General features: G+C 36.7%; 1 protein-coding gene across 1 annotated transcript in view; it reads right to left on the reverse strand.

Moving 5' to 3' along the window:
* Positions 1 to 23,735, reverse strand: part of LOC113229998 (alpha-catulin) — a 75,865-nt gene continuing 52,130 nt past the window's right edge. Inside the window, 11 exon segments of the mRNA XM_026463714.1 lie at positions 1 to 580; positions 2,405 to 2,611; positions 2,702 to 2,855; positions 2,941 to 3,107; positions 3,191 to 3,469; positions 3,571 to 3,653; positions 3,980 to 4,175; positions 4,594 to 4,851; positions 17,127 to 17,264; positions 22,390 to 22,599; positions 23,064 to 23,206. Coding sequence (XP_026319499.1) covers positions 443 to 580; positions 2,405 to 2,611; positions 2,702 to 2,855; positions 2,941 to 3,107; positions 3,191 to 3,469; positions 3,571 to 3,653; positions 3,980 to 4,175; positions 4,594 to 4,851; positions 17,127 to 17,264; positions 22,390 to 22,599; positions 23,064 to 23,206 — 1,973 coding nt within the window. The 3' untranslated portion in view covers positions 1 to 442.

The raw sequence follows: 23,735 nt of genomic DNA on the forward strand, positions 1-23,735 counted from the left end.
TTTATGAACGCTGTTGGTCATTTTGGTTGACAAACTAATTGGTAAACTAATTTTTTTTTTAAATTTTTTAATTACCTATTTGTACGGCTAGCAAAACAGGGTGCGACTTGCGCGAGAGTGATATAAAGCTCGAGACACTGCTATTCTCGCATAGAGGTGTCGCTCTCGCGCAAGTCGCGCGCTGCCGCCGTGCTAGCCCTACCGGTATGGGTGCGACAAATATAAACCATTATTCAATAAAATCATGACTCACAGATATATCTCCTTATATCTATAGGATATATACCTCGTCAACGTTATGAAACCGTGCATCTCTAAGGATGGTTGTCTCCCAACTCAGGCGACGAGTCGTTTCAAAAGGACGTTTAATCCTTTAAAACAAGAGGAAGCTGACCCTGGTCCGGCGCGCGTCGCCCTTGCCGCGCCGGCCCATGCCGTACTGTCACATGGCTGTATCTGATGAACTTCCCCCTGGTTTCGCGTCGCCTCCACCTCCACCTGCAGTATCCTCGTCCCGCGCTGTTCCACGTCCCACCGACCCCGTACCGCCAGCCGAAAGCCCCGTGAAGTCCAATTTGTACTGCATCATAATAATAAACAGTTACTGTCAGTTCGGAGAGTTAAAAGTTCCCTATTTATGCTTGAAACTCACCCGTGGCATTTTCATAACGTCTGTCGCTTATGGGTCTTCTTATTTTATAATTATATTTATGGAAACAGATTTAAGTGGAGAAATACTTAGTGATTCTGTGTTGAGAAATGTTTACTCCCATGCATACAATTGATGCAACGATAATACGATTTGGTTTAGATAGTTTAGATAGTTTTCTGTGTCGATGCATTTGAGAAGACCCTTTTAATTTTTTATTTTAATAATGAATCATGCCATTGGTCAGTTGAGCTAGAGAACAGTCATCGAAGACTACGCGAACTCTACGTTGGTACCCATCGAAATGACAATCAACACCATGCACGCGAATAATTTATCTTTATGCGAAGCAATGTTACTGTTTTTGAATTCAAAACCCATTCCCGTTTTTAATACAATGGACGTTAATTGTTTACATATTTAGCCGATGTTTAACAAGGACAGGGGTTGTTAGTACATAAATCTAGCATATTCACAAGTTACTTGAATTTTTTAAATGAAACTGTTAATCAAACAGATGCTAACTAAGATAATATAACTGCAACAATACATCAACAACATTCAAAAGTTAGCTATGAACAACACCATCAATCAATTCTACACTATAGACCACGATATCAGAGTTATTTCCTGATCTGTACAACTCAAGTCGTTAGAAAAACCACAAATCCGAAACCTTAGAGGTACCTACTTCAACAATTCAATAAACTATTTTCACTCTTAAAAGTGAATGCTTGTCTTAAATTTGGCTTCCAATGCATAGGGACTCTCTCAGGCATACACAGGGAATACTGAAAACAGGAAATAAATAGAAACGTAAAAGGGACTGAAAAACAAAATGGAATCATAAATTAAGTAATAAAACTGTCATCAGTTGAGGCTGTCGACTTAGGGACAAAAACAGGAAGAAAGTTATTTAATTTTCTAAGTATTTGTGTAAACGAGTTTAGCAAGTGTCCACTGATTTACGTTCAATCCTAGCGGCTAAATTGTCTTCACAGTTTAGCAACTTTAATGAAGGTGATTGCGATGTATTCTAAATTTTTACTTTCAAAACGTATGGGCATGAAGACACATAACATGCTTAGGTCCACTACATACACAGAGACACACAGGTGTACATGATCAAGTGTGTTTTATGAAAATGCAAGATAGAGACAGACCGAGTCGTCCCTTGTATACGCTGAGGATTTGTTTATCGCTTTGTCCAGCGGTATAAGACCCTGGGGTGGAGGGAAAAATAAATGTAAAACGTTATTTAACTCAAAATAAATAAATCAGATCCGAACCTCAACAATAATTTGTTTCTAAAATCTATTTCACACTAGTTCTAAACAACTATGAAGGTTTGTTTTTGGTATAGAGATTGTAAGGGAAAATATATTCCATTATACTTTTTTAAACCAAAAGTTAGGAAAGATATCCAACAATGGTCTTACATACAAAAAAGAAAATTGAGCACCAAGAACAAACCTTGGAGGTGATACCACATTGTTTCACTTTCTCCCCACAGTCTAACAGTCATTAATTAAATATAATCTTTAAAGTACTTAACAGGTGCAACACTCTGGTGCCTTTTAACCACTCCCACACTCGTCTCCCACGGCAAAGGTACCTAAGGAACATTATGTTCCAATGCACTAAGATCTTTACAATATCCTAAAAATTGACTAAACTTTTAAATGTGCAGCGTGTTGCTCGTTAATTAGTAAAGGTAATATAATACGCCAAATTTGACAAAGACGCGGTTAGTACCTTGTTTGCGCATTCGAAACACGTAGTGACCACTTTGCTGATGACGTTCATAAGACGTTTGGTCTCTTGTATCACGTTGTCTACTTTGCAAAACGTGGCCGATCGACCAACCGTCGGTTCTTTAACGGTGAACTGTAGTTGTTGGACGTACGTAGGAACATTATCTAGGTGCGCTAAAAGTAGCTTTTTTGTTGTTCCTGCTGGAACCTTGAAAATAAATATAATTTACAATTATACCATTAATATGTCCATTAACAATTTATAAAACTGATCTCAATATAATTCTTGACTACGTACCTGATAAGAAAATTGTCGTATAATTTTATATAACCTATTCGCCTCCTCGGCGAAATATTCTGCTTGCGTGAAGAGGTCTTGCGTTGTATTTAATCGGCCCTCACCTTTTGTAAATTGATACATAGCGAAGGCCATGGAAGACATATTTTTTGCCCTGGAAACGACAATATCAGCTCACTCTTAAATTAAAACTTAAATAAACACATTTAAAAAAAACTTAAATGAAAGCTTTTAATTACCTCTTCACAATATCGTTGTTTTCGTCAGCCGCTCCCTGCCATTTTTCAGTCTCGGCATCCATCTCAGAAGACATCATTTTCATTTCTAAACCTGACTTTGCTATTTTGGCTTGCTCGTCGCAATCTAAACGCACGGCTTTTAATGGTTTGGTCGTCGTCCCGTGTTTCTAAATAAAAGAAAATGGTTTTATGAATATTGGAAAAGTTTGTGGGAAGTATGGTTGTTTAATATAGGCCACAGCAGTCTTACACCAGGTCTAGGTAAACTGCTATACTGTTGTTTGTCAGGGCGGTCGTCGGTAATATCGAGCAGGTCTTTCGCCAGCTTGGCGGCGTCGGCGAGCAGCCACGCCCACATGTCGACGAACACGTCGAGGTTCTCCCTCGCCGCGGCGCTGCCCGGGTGCGCGGCCAGCGTGCGCGCCGCCGTCACTACTTGCGGACCGTATATCCTAAGGTTGATCTCCGCAAACTTCGCGCTCACTTGCAGTGTTTCAGACATTGCTATATGTCTAAGTATTTTGCATACCTATTTCACAAAAGCATATCGTAATTATGCGACAAATTCAATACAAATAGTACTTATTTATTCATGTAATATTTATTATTATGCAGAATTACGAAACTTACCTCTATTATATGATCTAATTGTTCGTGAAGCCGGCTGGCTAAATTGTGCAGTCTCTCTGATTCTCTCTCACCAACCGAATTAGCTGCAAAATAAAGGTTCAAGTCGCTTCCACTAGTTGGTGTATAAAACGTTTGCGTTTCTCTTAGAATTACCTACCTATCAAGAAGTGAACGCTCACGCTTTAAAACAAATAAAACAAAAATAATGGAAAGTTATTTCAACCTCTAAAGAAGAAGTAAATTATAAGTACCGTCAATTCCACACGCGTCATCACGTTAGGCGCCGCGAACTTGTGTTTTTTCTAATAGTAGATACCTATCTATCTATCACGTTACTAATGGTAGATAAAGATTAGCGTGTAAAATCGTATTAAGCCTGAACGTCCGCTTCTTAAGATCGGGGCTGTACCTAAATTCCTTCGTAGGTTACCTATGTGAGCGAGGTCGGTGGCGAGCAGACGCGCCTCGTTGGCGAGTGGCGGCAAGTCGCGGGCCTGGTCGCGCGCCGCTGCGATCAGCGCGCGCTCCAGCTCACTTGCAGCGCTCGTCGCGCCGACACACGCGCTATCCATCGCTGCGCCCGTTCCACTTCCACCCTGCTCCTCCTAAGACCAATGTCCATACATAAATGACATTCAAGAATGTACAATCACTTTATGATTAATTTCAAAGGGCACAGCTATAGAAAATGAACCAATAACTAAACTATAACTGGTAGATACGTAAAAATGTAAGAAAGTTTATAAATAAAAATTTCCTCGAGGGCCGTACTCTGGGGCATCGTGCCCAGAAGACTGGCATCATTTCCCCTTTAATAGCTAAACTTATTATTTGGCGAAAATAACTGCCAGCTGCGTGGTTATCGGAGGCTTCTCCGAGGCGATCCGATAGCTCGTTCGGTAGAAATTTCGGCTGTGGCCCCAGGGACACAGGTTTTCAAACGCAAAAGGTACAAAGCTGAAGCACAACCTCTTAAAAACGATTATATATGTATGTATTGTACATCTCTTCAGTTTCTTTTACCTCGGACACGGCCACAGCGACAAGTCGCTCGAGCTCGTACGCTATTCGCTCTGCGAGTGTTAGTATCCGCTGGCGGTGTTCATGTGAGGTGTAGGCCGAGTCGGTGAAATCGTGTGTCCGCTCGACGAGTGCGCGCAGTGTGGCGGCCATGGCGCGCCGCCGCGCTGCGTCGGCGCCACATCGCGCACGGGCTGCACGCACTTGCCCCGTCAGCCCTCGTAATGCACCCAGCGCCGTGCCCGCTTCCCATTGCGCCGCCTGCACCATTCTCGTTATATTTAACACATATCTTTGACAAAATTCATGTATGCACCTATGTTTTCGTGGCGCTACATCTCTATATTACAAAAGTGATTTTTGGAAAACTATCTTATTTACGTAGTAACTTTGTAAGCTATAGTGGAAACTACTTGGAAGTTTTGTTTCAATTGCTCTTTATGCTTTACAGGAAACTCATTCATTATATATTTTCAGAATGATGATTTTTGAGGTAATGTTGAGTGACCATTACATTGAATTCTTTTAATTTTTAATAAAAAATACTTTGAAGACGATATTGTATAAGACGGTCATCGTAGGTTGTCGATCATTTTAAGAAAGATACAATATGTGAGCGTGTTTGAACTAATTATCAAAGTGCTAATTGCCAATAAGCATAGATTCAAAGTTTCAAAATATGTTAAACTTGCTATACTACTGATTTATATAGCTCTTTTTTACATCAAAGATAGTTGTATCTACAAGGAAAATGTTTAAGTAATACGACTTAGCATTAAGCTTGTCTAGGCAATGTCATTTTCCTATTTCAAAGCGATGTTGAGCGTGTTTTAGCAGATTTCGTGGCGAATTAGGAAAACTTAGTACCTAGTATTAATTGCGCTGCTCTTTTAACATCTAATTTGATGAAACTATTACTAGAAATTGTGCGTGGGAAAAGTAATTAGATTTCTTCTCATGCTGAGTAAAGAAAAGAAAAATTGGATAGCTTAGTAACCAAATAATCAGGGTTTAAATATACATAAATATGTAGATACTTGAAATTCTACGTTACTGATTGCAATCATAGACTGTTGAAGCAGCATTTTGATATCAAATGTTATTAAAATTGAGTGAAATAGGAAATTATATATAAAATTAGAAGATGAAATTAAAAAAGTGGAATAATACACTCGTCTACCTACATCAAATTGTACCTGTTCGTGACTATCCGAGAAAGGTTGCATCTACAAGGAAAGAAACAAAAATCGTGTTTATGATCTGAAAGACTGAGATGGAAAACGTAGTTGAAAGTTAAGAAACATGGAACTTTACGTATTCATCAAACTAGATGACCTTAAGCTTACATATATCAACTCACCTGTACATATTCCAGATTGCTTAAAATATATCTCTACCTTACCGTTGAAAAAAAAGTTTAGTTTTCACAATACATTTGATGGCATTTGGAACAGTTGAAATAAAAATTTATGGTATAATTATACTCTTGAATACAACCAACTTTATAAGTTACAACAATGGGAAAGATCGTAAATGAAATCATCAATTCGTACCTACAAAATGGGAATTCACTTTGAACAAAACTTCTTTGTGTTCTTGAGTTAAACCCTCCCTAACATTTACTTCGCCCTTTGGAAATATTACAGATTTATTATCTAAAGAAATTTATAATGTAACTTACACTAAAATAAAAATTAAAGTTTATGTTTCCTCTTTGGTTACCGGGTTACCCAGATATAAATTATCGTTTATATAAGACGAAGTTTCGTACAACCGTTAACTAATACAAATAAATATAAATATTAGACAGCTATATATACGTTGTTCCGATTCCAAAGTAAGTAACTAAAGCATTTTTTTTTCTCACACTCATAGCCCTGCAGGAAATCTTGTATCGCGGGTGCCATGGACACGCAGATAGACAATCACAAATTACAACTAAACTCACGACAGAAATGAATGTAAGCTATACAAATATTTCTTCCAGCTCGGGAATTTAACCCGGGACCTCTGCGTGTCATACCAGCATGATAACTGTTCAACCACGGAGGCAATTGTGTTATGGAAATTGGAAACAACAACGGTACTACAAAAACCCGAGACAATATAGATAGTTTTCTACATTGACCCGGCCGGGATTTGAACCCGGGACGACAAAGACACCATGAAAACCGGTGTACCACTGAGGTCGTCATACTAACAAACAGTATTAGCCTGGTAGCTTGCAAGTGATTATTTATATTAGAAATTCAAAAAATAAAAAGCCACCCTTAAAGAGTAACTACAATTATTACTAGAGTTTAATTTCTTCTCTTTTCAAATTTTTGTCGCTGCTCGGTTATTAGGTGATCATATTGAGTGTCCTTAATGGTTAAATTGACATTAATAATAGCGACAGGAATGACTGTAATAGGAGATTCCGCTTTTCTATAACCATTAAAGAATTGACAACCATAGTTTTATATATTAATGATAGTATAAACTTAATGTTAGTTCTATATGACCTCTTTAAAAATGTTGCCAGACCTCATTTTAAAAGGGAAAATGTTTATTTTCTGAACAATTACTTGCCGATACGTTAGTAGCCAGTCGATATCTGGTCGCGGCGAGCGGCCCATCGCGATAACGCAGTGATCCGTATCGCGGTCTTGATTCGAATCGAGACCGTCCCTGTGGACTCTATTTACATCGATTCTATATAATTTTTACCTAGTAAAACCTGGGGGTCGATTCAGAACTTTACGATAACTCAGTTGACGACCAATTTCTTTTCATTTTTATTCACAACACCCGAACCGAACGTCAAACTGTTGTACACGAAACCGAATCGAAACGATGACACACTAGTACGATTACTCGAACTTCTCTTCCAGCAAAGACTACACGATATTCAGAACACAGTTATCGAATGAAAGTTACCGAACGTCCTATTGTTTACAAAGCAAGAATGTAATATGGAAATCTCTTATTATTTTAAATAAAGTCTGGATTTTGTTCAATTTTATTAATGTATTTTAATGCAAGACTAATGCATTCCTATATAGGCCTTAAAGGTGTTAAAAATGTATATAAAAGGATTTAATTTTTCTTATAATCTATTTTAACTAATTCCGTAAACGCTGTTGGATAACGACATCGTATCCGAATCCGAATCGAACGTTTCACTCGGAATGTTCTGAATAGCTCGGAGAGCGCCCTTCGATTTGAGAATCGAAGGGCGCGATATCGAACGATTCGGTTAAAATATTGAAGAGTTCTGAATTGGTGTCCAGATTGTAAACTTCCCAAATTTCATAAACATATTGAGCCCATAAGAAATAGAGTTATTTTAGTTTTCTTTTTTAGATGTTCTCTTCTAAATATATATTATTATATATATTAATATGTAAATATACAAAAATTTGATTTTTTTAAGAATAAATTTATTTTCATACTTATTTAACCTTTTCTTATTATTTTTACTATTAAATCAACACAAAGTTTTTAAAAACAGTTTACGTGAGCAATTAGTATTATTTATTATATTTTCAGGGAAAATGACCGCGGTAATCTGCTATAATAACCTTTAATCCTTAGGTTGTTATATTTAATCACACGAAACACCTTGATTTTATTATTTGAACCAATTTATGCCGTTTGCTTCGAAGGTCGTTGGCCACTACGGTGTTACAACGTAGTGCGTGTAGCAATTTCGTAGCCTTATTTATATTGAAAAGTCGCACGTATGAAAGGACTGATATGAATATAGAAAGCTCAAGACGTATGTTAAAAATAGCATATAGACAAGCGTAATCTCTGCCAACCCTGTCATGAGACAGGCGTGCCGATAAGTATACGTATACTTATTGCTTTCTGTTTCTTTTTATATAAATTTTAATTGTAAATAATTTAACTACGTTAAAATTACCAAAATACGCAATATAGACCCTGGTCTTCTAAGAATTTTAACCTTACATTATTACACTTGCCTTAAGCGCTATGCAGCGAGTACTTCCGGTTTGTGTGTCGCGAAGCCTCTCCAGTGTCGCATAGCTCTATATACAGTATCTACGTACAGTGTCATAGTTACGTACACAACCTGGGTGCGAAGTTATATTTAGAAAAACTATATATAATAATAATCATAAGTATAATATACACATATATTACAATAGAACTGGTATCGTCATTGGCGTCAAAAAAGTACAAAGACCGTGACGAGTAACCATATTAATCCGTAACGGTGAGAGACAAACGGTGTTTCTAAGAGCGCGTTACTATTATGTCGTGACAACAGATAGTCGCGCAATTTAAAGTGTCGTGGCTTGTACGTGTAAATGAAGTTATTCACATATAGCACAACACGATTAACTGTCGTTCACGACTTTTTTGACGTTACGACGACAGACCGTCGTGACAAATGAAAGAGCTAGGACGACAGTCGTCCAATGATAAATAAAAGGTCACGATAAAAATGTGATGAAAGATAATCGCACCTTCAAACGATTCTGTTGTGCAAACGACAAGGCGGTTGCCATGAGCCGATAAATTGTCGTTACGTTGTAGTGGGAACAGCTAGACACGACAGTCGTTCAAGGATAAAATAAACGTCCACGACACCGTCAGGTGGTCGTGATATGGGAACAGAATAGACGTGACAATCATCTAATGATAAATAAAACGTTACGACACAATGGGAACGCGCCCTAACGTGCAGCTGTGTTTTCATCCACCATTTAAACATTAAATAAATTTATACAAGAAATATAAAAACATATAATTTTTTTTAATGTTCTTTTCAATGAAAAAAAAAAACATTAATCGTTAGGGACACCGTGTGTCTCTAGAACGTGTGACGGGTGAAAAAAATCCACGGATAATAAATACTATCTTTCTGTGGTGATTTCAAGAAGAGTTACTTCGTGAACAAAAAATGAGTATCAAATGCGTTCTACAAATGTCAAGTCATTCAAAACCGAACACCGCCTTGCCCCGCGAATGGATACAAAAGCGTTGATATGGTATCACACTAGTGAATGTACTCGTTAGCAATGATATGCAGTTTTGCAATTTGTTGTCCAATGTTTACTAGACAAAACAAACCTAGAGTAAAATGATATCCGAATCCAATTTCGCTGGGTAATTGTGCGAAACGCTAAATAACTGAATTAGTAAGTTGTCGCTTGAAACAGGGGGAAATCCCACTATGGTAAACACAGCTATAGAAGCCACGGAATTGTCTGTTCTAGATCAATAAATTAATCTACTTTGTCAACTTGGAAAGCTTTAGTTGTACCTTTCTTTAAATTAACAACAGAAATTGACTTTAAATTTTTATATATGTACATCTATTTACCCAGGCAGTCGTGTAAAATCTACAACGTCAAGAACAAATAAAAATCATTTACAAAAAAGTTTGCACCGACCAAGTTGAGTACAATCGTTATTTATGTATATTGTGATTCATCAGGTAACATCTAAGTAATCAGATAAATGTACACACGTGTCGCGATAGCGCTAATGTGTCCATTCATTGCATACGATGTTATATTTGTTTAGGCTCAGTTCTTTTATGGTTTGGGTTAGGTAATCGATAAGGCGGTCAGGTAAGGTATACCAAAAGTAATACTGACTTTTTAAGGAACAGCCTTCACAACTTTTTTATTTATTGGATTTATTGTACATCGGATGAATTTACCGCATGTACAAAAATCGCTGATCGTATAGACCTGTTGTTATTTATACATCATCATCATCGTCATTTCAGCCATAAGACGTCCATTTTACTCACATGTATTTTTTATAATTGTAAAGCAATAATTCACCTAGCACTTCCATGGATATTCACCCATTCCCTTGTCGCTTTAGTATAAAATAAATATGTAAATATTAGCATATTGTGAATAGTATGATGCGTTAACAAGTATATTAACGTTAATAAGTAGGATTGAAATCTGGTACACATTTTGTGAAATTTTAACTCTTTTCAATGAAATTTGACTGTTATCTGTTGTGTTGTCCGTATAATAAACACATAAATAAATAAATTATACAAAAGTAAAACAAAATTTCAAAAAACCTTTTGGCTTTTTCGTTGTTGAGTTACCATGAAAATTATTTGGCTTCGTTTTCAGTTTAATGTAAAAATGTTTGATATTGAGCGACGATGTTTCTCTAAAAATTACCTATTAATTTTAGCCTAGAATATGCTCAAATTGTAGTTTTTCACACAAAGCCGCATTAAGAATGTTCGTAAGCTTATTAACCTAAGCACTATATCCTGAAATTGCTGAATAATTAGGGTGTTCCACATTTTAATAATGCCCGCAATATCAACGTAGAGCCACAAGTGTTTATGACATAATATTTTATTTAGTGGAGTGCCTACAAATAACACCAATACCTATGTTAGTACGTCTGTGTTGTACTCTATTTGTACGTGCTTGTGTAACTTGCCACGTGGTGGCAAGCGTATACTAATACGCGATGTGAGCTAGTAACCTGCAGAATTTGTGGAAGTAAAGGATAAATCCAATCAGCTAACAAGGGTTATAACCCTCTACATAATTGATCAACTCATATATCCTTATGTTTACGGAGGAATACGAGATTCATAGCTGAGATCGTGTTAATGTCTGTTGGGAACGGTAATTTGTAGTGTAAATACCTCGTTTGCTTTGCTTTGTGCTGCGGTTATTGTTATCCTAAATGTAATAGTTGTATTTCGCTAAGTAGTTGCCAGGTAAAGAGAAGTTGTAACGGTATATACTTTCAAAATCAATGTATATGTATTTTTTATAATTTTATATATAAAAGTATAAAATATATATATATATAATAAAAGTATAAAAGAATCCTTTTTATGATTATTTTTAGATCTTGTATTTGTTGTATACAATCCAATAACTCTCTTAATCTCAACATCTTTGCCAGTGTTTACATCTTTTACAACATTGTAAGTAAAAACACAAGGTACGCGGTGTTTGTAAAGGTCGATACTAGTAAACGTTGTGTAGGTAATTTTGCTCTACCAATAATTTAATACGTGTTCGTTGCAGTAAGTACTGCGTCAGGAAAATTTGTACTGGGTGGTCTCAGTATTTTTATACTCGATCATAAATTGAGGATTTCCATTAAGGATATGTCTAATCCTTTCATTCATATTGTGCTAAAAATTGTTTTAAGTACAATAGTGCATTATTTTACTCGCACTTGCATTAAATTTTGTATAAATTTTCAAGTGTGTCATTTCAGTAGTTTACCATTTTTATGTAACAGTTGTCGATAAATTTTGAGAAGTGTCGTCTCATTTAGAGCTTATGTTACTAAAGAAATGTAGTGGTTTCGGCAGTGTAATGATATGTTACTCAGGACTTGTTCTTTTATCTAAGGAATGGAACACTTAAAAATATTTTCTACAAACACTTTTTCTTCTGTTTAACTAAGACACTAGTGAAAGTCTAGTCAGTATTTTCTCCTTGTGTAACATTTTCCGAGAGTGGAAAATTACACTTAAACGGCCTGTTGCTGGAAGTAATCCTAAGAGTTATTTCGTAAGTTTTCAAGCATGAACAGGGCAGGAAGAAATTGGGCCAAAAATTTTGTACATTCAAAAGCTTTTCTGTATATTCGGATACATAAAAACTTTATCAAACAGACTCTACATAACTTAAGTTTAAAAAGTTGGTACAATTTTAATTAACGACCTTCGTGGTCGAGTGGCCTGCATATCGGTTTACATGACGTCGCCATTTCTGATTTCCCGGGTTCCATTCCCGGCCAAGTCAAGAAACAAACTTATCTACTCGTATATTGTGTGTTTTAGTTTACTTTAGTTACTTACTTTTGGATCAGAGTAACGTATGTGATGTAGTTTAATATTTTTTTAGTTTTATAGTATAATTATAGTATTTAAAAAAAAAATCAAATTTACCTATGTCCATTATTTTTACAGGTGATGATTTTGTTACCATACTATATTTGTTTATATGCTCCTGGTTTAGTACTTGTTTTCGTAATACTGGTAAGCGATCGTGAAGAATCACCTTTGTATTTTGTGAAAAGATGGTACTAAAGTTACGTTAAGAAATGTAATAGATATTTCACGCTGGTTTTTTTTTGTCATCTAAATCGATTATTTCTACGATCAATTAGGCGGAATCCGTGCATAATGTTTACTGAACCAAGTATTGCAGATATGTTTATCTTATCTTGTTACACCTGCCTGAGCAAACATACGGACCTGAGTGCCGTTTTAGGTGAATTGATTTCACTAAGCACGTATACAAATACGTATTTAGTGAAAGCGTAATCGAGCGTATTTATAAACATATAATGTGTAACATTCTGGAAGACAAAAGGTGATGTTATTTCTAGAGTCTGGGTAAAACTAACCATTATATTAATTACCCTTTGAAATCGTGAAAAATAATCAGTTTATACCACGCTATTAAAATATAAAAAGCCGGAATTTTTTTTCACGACTGCAGGGTTCCTTCATGTAAAAGTTGTTGGTTTTATGTACTCTACCTGTGCTTTAAAATAGTTACAGTTAACGTGGGGCGCACTATAAGTTTCCGGAATGAATAAGAAAACAATACTATAAGTAAAAAAAACCAAATACAAAGATACGACTCAAGCACATAGAAAAATTCGTGAGGTCCGTTGGTTCGTTCCGTGGTTTAGTTGGTATAGCGTCTGGCACGGTATGCAAGAAGACCGTTCGAATCCGACCGGATACAAGGAATTTTTTCTGAGTGATCGATCTTTGTATTAATAATTATAACAAACTAGTGGAGTAATTTCACAAAAAAGAATTGAATATAAATTCAATAAAAATTTAATTAATACTATAAGTGGTCAGAAATTAATTTATTGTTTCTTAAAATATTCTCCGTTAGCGTGAATGCACTTTTTCATACGAATCAATCAATTTTGAAAACATTTATGCCACTCCTACGTGACAATCTCTGAAACATATTTTTCATACTCTTAGACAGCCTCTTCAGGTGATGAAAATCGTTGACCGCGTAAATGGTTCTTAATTTTTGGAAGTAAATAAAAGTCACAAGGGACAGGTCGGGACTGTATGCGAGATGGCTCATAAGGTCAAAGTTGTACACTTTCAAAAATTCATTTGTCTGTCTGGCCGTGTGAGAACTGGCATTGTTGTGGTCTAAGATGATACGGCATTTACAGTTATTTTACGGAGTTTGTCAATAACTTCTGGCAAACAAATGGTCGTGTACCAATCACTATTCACGGTACAACGATTCTCCAAAGCAACAGTAGCCACGTGTCCAGTTTTATTAAAAAAAAAGCAATCATCCGCTTACAGGCACTTTGCACGCGCGCCACTTTGGTTGGTTTCGGCTCATCTCGAAAGACCCATTCGCTCGATTGCTGCTTTGTTTTGGGATCGTAACTATAAATCCATGTTTCGTCACCTGTTGCTATGTCCCACACCAAATTTGACGCCCCTTCGTTGAATTTGGTAAGCATGGCATTGCACCAAGTGACGCGATCCGTTTTTTGAGCCTCAGTAAAATTGTGTGGGATCCACCGACAGCACAGCTTTTTCACACCCAATTTTTTGTGTAGTGTTGATTGTATTTGACTCATGCCTATGCCTAAAGATGCCCGAATTACATGGTGTCACATGCCTGTCTGTTTTGATCGTACGGCACACAGCATCGATGTTTTTGTTGTTCGCAGAAGTGCACGGGCGACCGTCACGAAATTCGTCACTGAGATTGCGGGCGTAGCTGGTTTGCAGATTTCAAACCGATCGCGTTTGCAGCTATAAATAGTCGTCTTGCATGGTGCTTCATCGCCAAAAGCAGTTTGAAGCCGAGTGAAGCTCCGCTGAGCTGTTCAATTATACTTAGACGTAGAAAACCATACTTCGAAAATTTTCACGAGTTAAATCCGTGGTGATGTAGACAACCAATTTCTAAAATGACACCACAATGTAAAAACAAGTGACTGTCAGATGACACAAACTGTATTTTATAGCCAGAGTTCCATTTTCTAAGTATTGTAATTACTTTTTAAATATTGTTTATGTAAGTGGCCAGTTCCGGAAACTTCTAGTGCGCCCTATGTATTTGGTTGTATGTTGTTTAGTAGTAGTGTACAACTATATTAGGAATCAAACAGAGTTTTTTAGAACAAAATAAAAATACTACTTATTTGTGTATTACAAAGAGGAGCCCTTGTTTTTTTATATACTATTAAGTGACGGGATGTGGTAAGCGACACGCCTGTCCCTAACAGTTGCAGTGCCACTCGGAGCTTTAAAACACAAAGATCTGGGGGACACTGCCATTGCGCCCAAGACCCTGAGACATAAGTTAACAAGTCCCATGTGCCTGTAATTCCACCAGCACCCTTACCCTTCGAAACCGGAACGCAGTAATGTTGACATTATTGCTTGACGGCAGAAATAGGTAAGGTGGCAGTATTTCCCTGGACGAACTCTTTCACAAGGAGCTCTACTATAAGATAAGACTATAAGATCTCCTCTCAATGAAATGTACTCTAAAAATACCATACTGAAAGTAGTCCCTAGTAATGAGGGAAGCTGATTTTTATCCTCCAGTGGTTTGAAATAAGTTCAGATCCGGTCCTTACGTATCGTTCTTAATACATAAAGGTCCTGGTTTATTAATAATTCCTCTAAGAAAAGCCACGGCTTATCGTTTAGTCACGTCACTGGCTCACATTCACCAGCCCTAATAGGTATCGCTTTGATCTCTGGCCCATTTGCATCTCAAATCGTAACTGTTTAACGCTTTAAACTACGTATGCAAGGTGAACAAGAAAAGCTCAACTATTTTCGGCTGGTGATTGTACACACGATAGCAAGCAACTTTAACAAAAAATTAAAATCAGGAATTTTATTTCGCTGTTCGATAAAATGTATTTGTCCATCTGAAATATGATCGGACCTTTTTGTTACACCCTATGTACTTCTTCTTTAATCGAATGTTTGTTTCAAAGTATTTTATAGGTACACAATATTGGCATGTCGGGAAAAGGTCACATAACAAAGAAATTTCAATATTTTTCTTTTGTGTTCTACTGGGGTAATAAGAAGAAACATTTAAATGACTAAATGTTGTAAAATAATATTCTACATAGATATTAGAATGTGTATAAACTTTATGTGATAAATATTTATGTTTATCAGTAAAAAAAACTTTCTCTACAAGTACTGAAGATTCATAATGAGGTTGATTCTACAAATTAACGTGATATTTAGAAGTCTATTATTAACCTCTGACCATTGACCTGGTCAATGCCGCTGACGTAAAATAAAGCGGTTATAAGTTTCTTTGCATGCCCTTGTCTATCTGTGGCATTGTAGCTCCCAAACAGATGGACTGATCTCAAAATGGGTTTTTTATTTGGAGGCTAATCGGAATTCCCTGCCCGCAGGCTTGTTCCCTGAACGTTATAACTTGGGCATTTTCAAGGCGAGAGTGAATAGGCATTATTTGGGTGTGCATGCTCCATCGTCGACCTCATCGTCACTTTCCATCAGGTGAGATGGAGGTCATATGAGCACTTACATTTTATTTAAAAAAATCGGATAGTTTTTAGTTATATTTCATGAAAATCTGTTCAGCAGTTTCAAGATCATCATATCTCTTCTGTCAGTAGGTAAAATAAAATAAAATATTTATTTTATTTTCACTTAACCGATCGACTTCAAATATGTATACTATGGAAATCCAACTTTACAATAATATGGCAACCTTGATATGACACTCTAACCGGGAAAGTGTGCAGACTATTATATATCCAATTCTTTAACTACTTAAAGTATTACGTTTTTTGGGTTGTTAGCTTACGTATCGGCGGTTTTTTAATTTACTTTTTATAGTATATTTTTATATGTTAATTGTTATATTTGTAGTAACAAAACACCCGTCTTAAACAGTAACTACAAATCTTAAAAGATTTACAAGCATATTCCATATGGCGCTGTGTAAAATTGTGGTCTACCAAAAATGCGATGAGGCTTTCGGTAAATGGCCGTAGCATGGAATATCACTTACAATTTTATTGATGTGCAAGGGATAATGAATATAGCGGTTTAATCTCGTTATTGGTGTAAAAATATCATTAAGGGCCTTTTAAGTACCATTTTTCTAAATAAAAATGTACGCTAAGCTGTGACATTTAAAACGAAATATCATTTATGAGTTTTGGCTATACCATATCCATATTAGAAATTTAATTTCGAATCCTAATGGGCGACCGTGTTTAAAAAATGGATTATTGCAGAAAATATATTTATAAAAAAATCCATACATATACGTAAAGTATTCAAAAACATTAAACGCAAAGTCACCATACTACCAGCAAGAGTGTGGGCCTACGGCACATACATTAATGAAATTCAAGTTTTAGAGGTTCTCATAGTAGATAAATATTATTTAGGGCGTAAACCTATATCTGAGCTAACATAACCAAACAAACATTGACACACATTTTATGTTAAAATAGTTTGATAAGTAGTGTAGACGTGCGGTACAGTGTTGATATCAAACCTCGTGCGATTGCCCGTCGTGTCCGGGCAGTCCGTCGCGGACCACGTAGTGGATGAGGTCCATGGCTCTTCGCATCTGACAGAACACCGTGTCGCGGTTCTCCCGCGCCGACGCGCTGCTCGGGTGCCGCAGACATGTCTGCCCGACAAGTGAATTAATATTTAACATCTTTTTTTTATTAATGTATAGAAGCCAGAAACAGAAACTATACTCATGAAAATATCTAGAGGAACATTAAAAAAGTTGAATTATGATGACAACGTTCATACGAACCACTGGCCACATATACTAGAACATTTAATCGCAATGAAAAGACGTTGTAGTCATTCTTTTCTAACCGGCTGTATGTATGTTTTCCGATTTCTTCGTCAATTTTCGACTGATTTTGAAAATTATTTGTTTGTTTGAAAGGGTGCAGTGTCTCGTGGTGGCTCCATTGCCACCAAGTCAGAATCTAATGAGGGGATCCCATGGAAATCGAGAAAAATCCTCAAATTTTATAGTCATGTCGTGTTCTCACCAATTTCTCCATCAATTATGGACCTTTAAATTATTTTTTTTATTTGAAAGCGCACCGATGATGCTGTTCGGCTATCACAAAATAAATAAATATTTTCCGTAAATACCTCTTCCTCTTTTAAATGATGTATGTCAATGGGGCCATCGAAGTAATCGATGATTTCGCCAATATCAAGTTGAGGAACACGCGTTTTACTCAAAAAATCTCCGCAAATAAAAGTCGACTTTTCACATGACACAATACATGTCATTAGCAATCACCGTCACTATGACAACAAGAAAAAAAGTATAAAATGTACAAAGGAATCCATAACAGTCACCAAGAAGTCAGAATCTGTTGATGGGATCCTTAGAGGATGGAAAAAAATAAATAGTCTAAGATGGGATGGGAAATTGAAAAAAGCTGATAGTCGATAGTCCGAAGTACAAGTTATTTTTGTAGTTTTTTTATACAGTCCTTGAAAGCATAGTTTTGCCATAAAGAGGTTTTTAAATTCGAAATTGATTTGTGATTGGAAGTAGGTATTATTTTCAAAATTCTACTTAAATGATGTATAGGATAAATTAAGGAACTATCAAAGTGCAAATGGTCTTTAAAGTTGTCGTCCATGCAGTTGTAAACATATACTTGCATTAAGCGGCAACAACTTCAGAATAGTAAATTCAATCTGAATCAGCTAATTTAATTCAGAAAGTCAGCAAACTTAATACAAAAACGTTGTCCGCATCCTTTCCATGTACTTGGAAAGGACGGCAATAGATTTCTATAGCCTGCAAAAGGGTCTCTATGCTAGGGGAGTACATGAATGCTGACATAAACAGCACGAAGGGGAATAAATAAACTCCAAAGGGTATAGTGCGTTTATATGACATATAAAATTAACGGCGGTCTTAAAACCTTTTAAAAGAACGCAACTAGTGTTTAGTGTTTTAGTTTTATTTAGTGGTATAGAAAAATAAAGCTAGCGAAATATGTCAGCATCGGCACAGAGCGGAAGCGGTGATAGATTGCACGCTTGTTGGATGCCGTGTATTGTTTGCGTCGTGTTCGTTTGCTACTTTCTCCTTCTGTAAGATACAAATTTCTTATAATTCTTTTAGACGTAAAAATGTCTGTAACTTCGATTTTGGGACTGGGCAGCACATCGAAATGTTCTGATCAGTTTTCAAATGTGCATAGTTCTGTCTGTTGTCAAATGACACACCAGGATCTTTGACATCTTAAATAAGGGAGCTATTGCGTAAGAATTTAACTTAATTTGCGATGCAATAGTAAATAGTAAACGTTAAAACAAAAAACCAGCAATACAACCTTGATTCAACGATGAGGTTTTTTATGAAACTGACATTTTTATCGTTTCGACCGCCAATCCAATATCATGAACATTTATACCATGTTGTAGTAAGAATTTACTAAATGTATGAAATATTTATAAAACGGGAGAAGTAGATTTAGAGCCCGCAGTTAAGTTCGCCAATCTTTCAAGCCCAGTAATTTGTTGAACGTCGCTTTAAATGGGACAATTTCCCAAATAACAGCGGCGCATTAAAGTTTTTGCCAATGCCAGCCCAGTGGAGACCCGAATTCTATTCTATTTCAGCTACATAAAGCCGAGGTATGGCACTCATATTCTGACTCGTCGTTAACCACAGAATAGCCTCACTGCCGCGTTTAGCTGCGGTGCCATGACCATTTAAAATATTTTATTTCTTAAATCTCACTGAAATAAAAGCGCCATTCCGTTGGCTCCGACTAAATCTCTCTACTTAAATGTAACGGCGGTTGTTAGTCAAGCAGCTGATACGTCTTCATAAAATGCAGAAAAGACGGTTGTAAGACAGAAACTTCGGGTAACACAAGTACGTTCCATTACGTTTCGAATGGTGTTTTATATGAGCATTTGTAGAGGATAGTTGTTATCAGATTGATAATTAAATCGGATGAAAAACTAGTGTCTATCGAGTTAGGAGTAGTGTTGTTAAAAAACCGTTTTTTTTCTGAGGCGAAAAAAACAAGAAAAAAAAAACATGAAAAGAAACCGTATTTTTTTTTGTAGTACGTTTTTTTTGTAAAGGTATGAAAATAAAAATATGACAATATGACAATTGTATGTTTTTTACTACATTTCCTCTTTTGTTGTTAATATTATTCGTCATAGATAAATTGCTCAAAATAAATGGGCAACACTCAGAGTGTTGTCAATTTGTGGCGAATTCCCCAAATTGACGGAGAATTTCAACTCGATTCGGCATTTTGTGGGATTGACGCTATGTGGGGAAAATGGGGGGAATTGCTAACATTTTACCTTTTTTTCTAAATCTATCGATTGCTGTTGCATCGCTACTTTGATGATTACTGATAAAAACACTATTTACTTGTTTATCTAAGAGCAATATCAATATTTTTTCCCACACCTATCCCTTATACATAGGGCACACTATAAGTTACAATATTTAAAAAGTAATAACAACATTTGAAAATAGAACTTTTTGGCTGTAGTTCAGTTTGTGTCAGATGAGAGTCAGATTGACTGTCACTTGTTTTTACATTGTGGCGTCATTTTAGAAATTGGTTGTCTACATCACCACGGATTTAATTCGTGAAATTTTTCGTAGCATGATTTTCTATGACTTTAAGAGTAATTTAACAGCTCAGCGGAGCTTCACTCGGCTTGAAACTGCTTTTGGCAATGAAGCACCATGCAAGACGACTATTTATAGCTGGTTTGCAGAATTCAAACGCGGTCGTATGTGTAATCTCAGTGACGAATTTCGTGATGGTCGCCCGTCCACTGCTGTGAACAATAAAAACATCGGTGCTGTGCGCCATACGATCGAAACAGACAGGCATGTGACACCTTGATATTCGGGCATCTTTAGGCATAGGCATGAGTCAAATACAATCAACACTACACAAACAATTGGGTGTGAAAAAGCTGTGCTCTCGGTGGATCCCACACAATTTGACAGAGGCTCAAAAAACGAATCGCGTCACTTGGTGTAATGCCATGCTTACCAGATTCAACGAAGGGGCGTCAAATTTCGGGTGGGACATAGCAACAGGTGACGAAACATGGATTTATAGTTACGATCCCAAAACAAAGCAGCAATCGAGCGAATGGGTCTTTCGAGATGAGCCGAAATCAACCAAAGTGGCACGCGTGCAAAGTGCCTATAAGCGGATGATTGCTTTTTTTTTTAATAAAGCTGGACACGTGGTTACTGTTGCTTTGGAGAATCGTTGTACCGTGAATAGTGATTGGTACATCATTTGTTTGCCGGAAGTTATTGACAAACTCCGTAAAATAACTGTAAATGCCGTATCATCTTGCACCACAACAATGCCAGTTCTCACACGGCCAGACAGACAAATGAATTGTGATGGTGAACAACGTTGACCTTATGAGCTAACTCGCGTACAGTCCCGACCTGGCACCTTGTGACTTTGATTTATTTCCAAAATTTAAGAACCAGTTACGCGGTCAACGATTTTCATCACCTGAAGAGGCTGTCTAAGAGTATGAAAAATATGTTTCAGAGATTGTCACGGAGGAGTGGCACAAAATGTTTTTAAAATTGGTTCATTCGATGAAAAAGAGCATTAACGCTGACGGAGAATATTTTGAGAAACAATAAATTAATTTCTGACCATTTATAGTTTTTTTTTTATTTATTCCGGAAACTTATAGTGCGCCTCACGTATAGCAACATTTACATAGAATTATTAGAAAGCCACTTACATAAAATTATTCGGTAGGATATGAGTAACGGAAACAAAGACACAGAAAGTTTTGATGACATTACAAGTGTGGGTACCACCACAAATGAAGATTAAATTTTTGTTATAATTATCATGGTAATTGATGTTAATAAACATGTTGTATATATATACAACATGTTATATATATACACAACATGATTATTAACTAATATAAGTTAGTGTCTTATTTTATTTCAATTATCCCATTTTAAATTTTCTGAAAAAAGAAACCAACTTTAGAAAAAAAACCAGAGCACTGTGTTTCTTTTCATGTTTTTTTCAAAAATGTGAAAAAGTAAATTGTTTTTTTTTTTCAAGTTACAACACTAGTTACAACAACACTAGTTAGGAGTCACAGAGACCGGGCGTGATAGTCCCGAATTGGCGTGGTCTTAAATAATAGATAGGAGGAACGTAGGTCGCGCGACAGGGCTAATTTACGCGCGGCTTGAGACTTGGGACACAGCGACTGGACACTACCTACCAACACCGCATAGAGAATTTATTGCGATTCAACGCGGCTAATAACAATCCCACGAGAGTCGGTTGGTGTTAATTGAATATCACTTTGTTTTGAGAAAGTAATTCGCCGTGTTAATAAATTAGATTGCTTTAGTGAGTTTAAGTTTGTCTAGAAGTTACTAGAGTTGCAGTAAAAATTTCCTTTTACATATTTTTAAGTTCTATTTTTAAGTGTTTTATTGAATGTTAGGACCACCACCATGATATCCAATTATTTTTTGAGAAATTACTAGTTTCTTATAATGATTGATACAAAGATCAAACACTTAGAAAAAATCGTTCGATACGGCCGGATTCGTACCGACGTCTTCTAGCAAATCGTGCCAGACGCTATGCCACTTAAGCCACGGAACGAACCAGCAGACCTCACGAATTTTCTATGTGCTTGCTTTGTCGGATCTTCGTACTTGGTTTTTATTCTGGTTTTATTTTTTGTTAATTGTGATATGAAATGTATGTTACCTTAGAAGAGGTAAGTAGCATAAGCGTGGACCGCTCAAGCACATTCCTGGCGGCGGCAACTTGTGCGCGACGGCGCTCGTCGCGCAGGTCGGCGCGCCGCTCGGCGGTCAACCGCGCTAGCTCCACCATGCCACCACCGAACTCCGTGAAAGCACGCACAAACTCCGTGAAATTCGACACCGACTCCAGTCGATCCAACGAACGCGCCACCTGGCACGTGACATTCATTATGAAACATTGTACAGACAGACAGCCTAAGAACTAGTTTTTTAAGCCACTACCTTGATAGTACGTATGTATTAAGTTAAAAATCGCTAGTCCATTTTATCGTTAACTTATAAGTTCGTCGTTCGTCGTCGTCGTATCGTTAAGTTATAAGGTACAGCTGGACGCAGCAACGTACTGGGGACCATCTGCAATGCGGATGATGTCACCAAATCAGACTTGTTTGGTAACGTACCAGGGTGACCAGAATATTTGAAATAAAGGAAACATAAATGGTAGCAAATAATTACAGATCTGCCTCCTGTCCAGTCTCTGGAAACTGTTATTATCGGTGTTTGTTTCTTCTTGTAGATATTATTTTCAGTCTATAGACTATAAATTCATATTTATAATTTGCTCATCTCGGTAACCTCACTTTATACACAAGTATATTTAAAAAGCAAAAATACCTTGTCTTTGGCGAGGAGGAGTTGTCGCACGACGACCATGTCTGCCAGTAGTAGCACGCGGGTAACGGAGGCGAGTAGCGCGCGCGCCGCCGATACCATGCCCGCACCGTCCGCGCCTGCGCACACGCGCTCGATCGCTCGCCCTGAGCCAATAGATAAAATTATGTAGAGAATTATCTTTGGTAAAGCAAAGTAAAGGCATAAGTACTCTGTTTGACTTTTAAAAAACGCTAATTGAACTGTTATAAAGTGAAATAACACAGATTTGAAACCGTCTTACTAAACGTAAACGGGTTCGAAGTTGACCCAAATAACTCGAACGTTAAGAAAAGCAAAGTGAGCTTAACAGATTTAAGTAGTTCAATTTAAATCTCATTGAAACTCGAACCATTCAGGAAACATCGTTGAGTAAACAAAGTTAATTCCCAAATTCCTCGACCGCATCAATTGCATGAAATATGCAATGAATATATAATTAATGAAGTTAGCGCCTGAAAGCAATTCGTTTTGATTAACTTAATAACTTAATCTGTGTTATTTCTGACACCTGCCTACAAAAGCGGATGTTCATTTTAGAAAAGTATTTTTCCTAAACCTTTTGTACATTGCCCGTGTATGTAAAAAAAATATTTACAATTCCGGGACAAACTTGTTTTCTCTGGGAGACGAAAA

The sequence above is a fragment of the Hyposmocoma kahamanoa genome, unplaced genomic scaffold, assembly GCF_003589595.1.
Source record: "Hyposmocoma kahamanoa isolate Upper Pololo Valley unplaced genomic scaffold, ASM358959v1 63, whole genome shotgun sequence".
NCBI lineage: Eukaryota > Metazoa > Arthropoda > Insecta > Lepidoptera > Cosmopterigidae > Hyposmocoma > Hyposmocoma kahamanoa.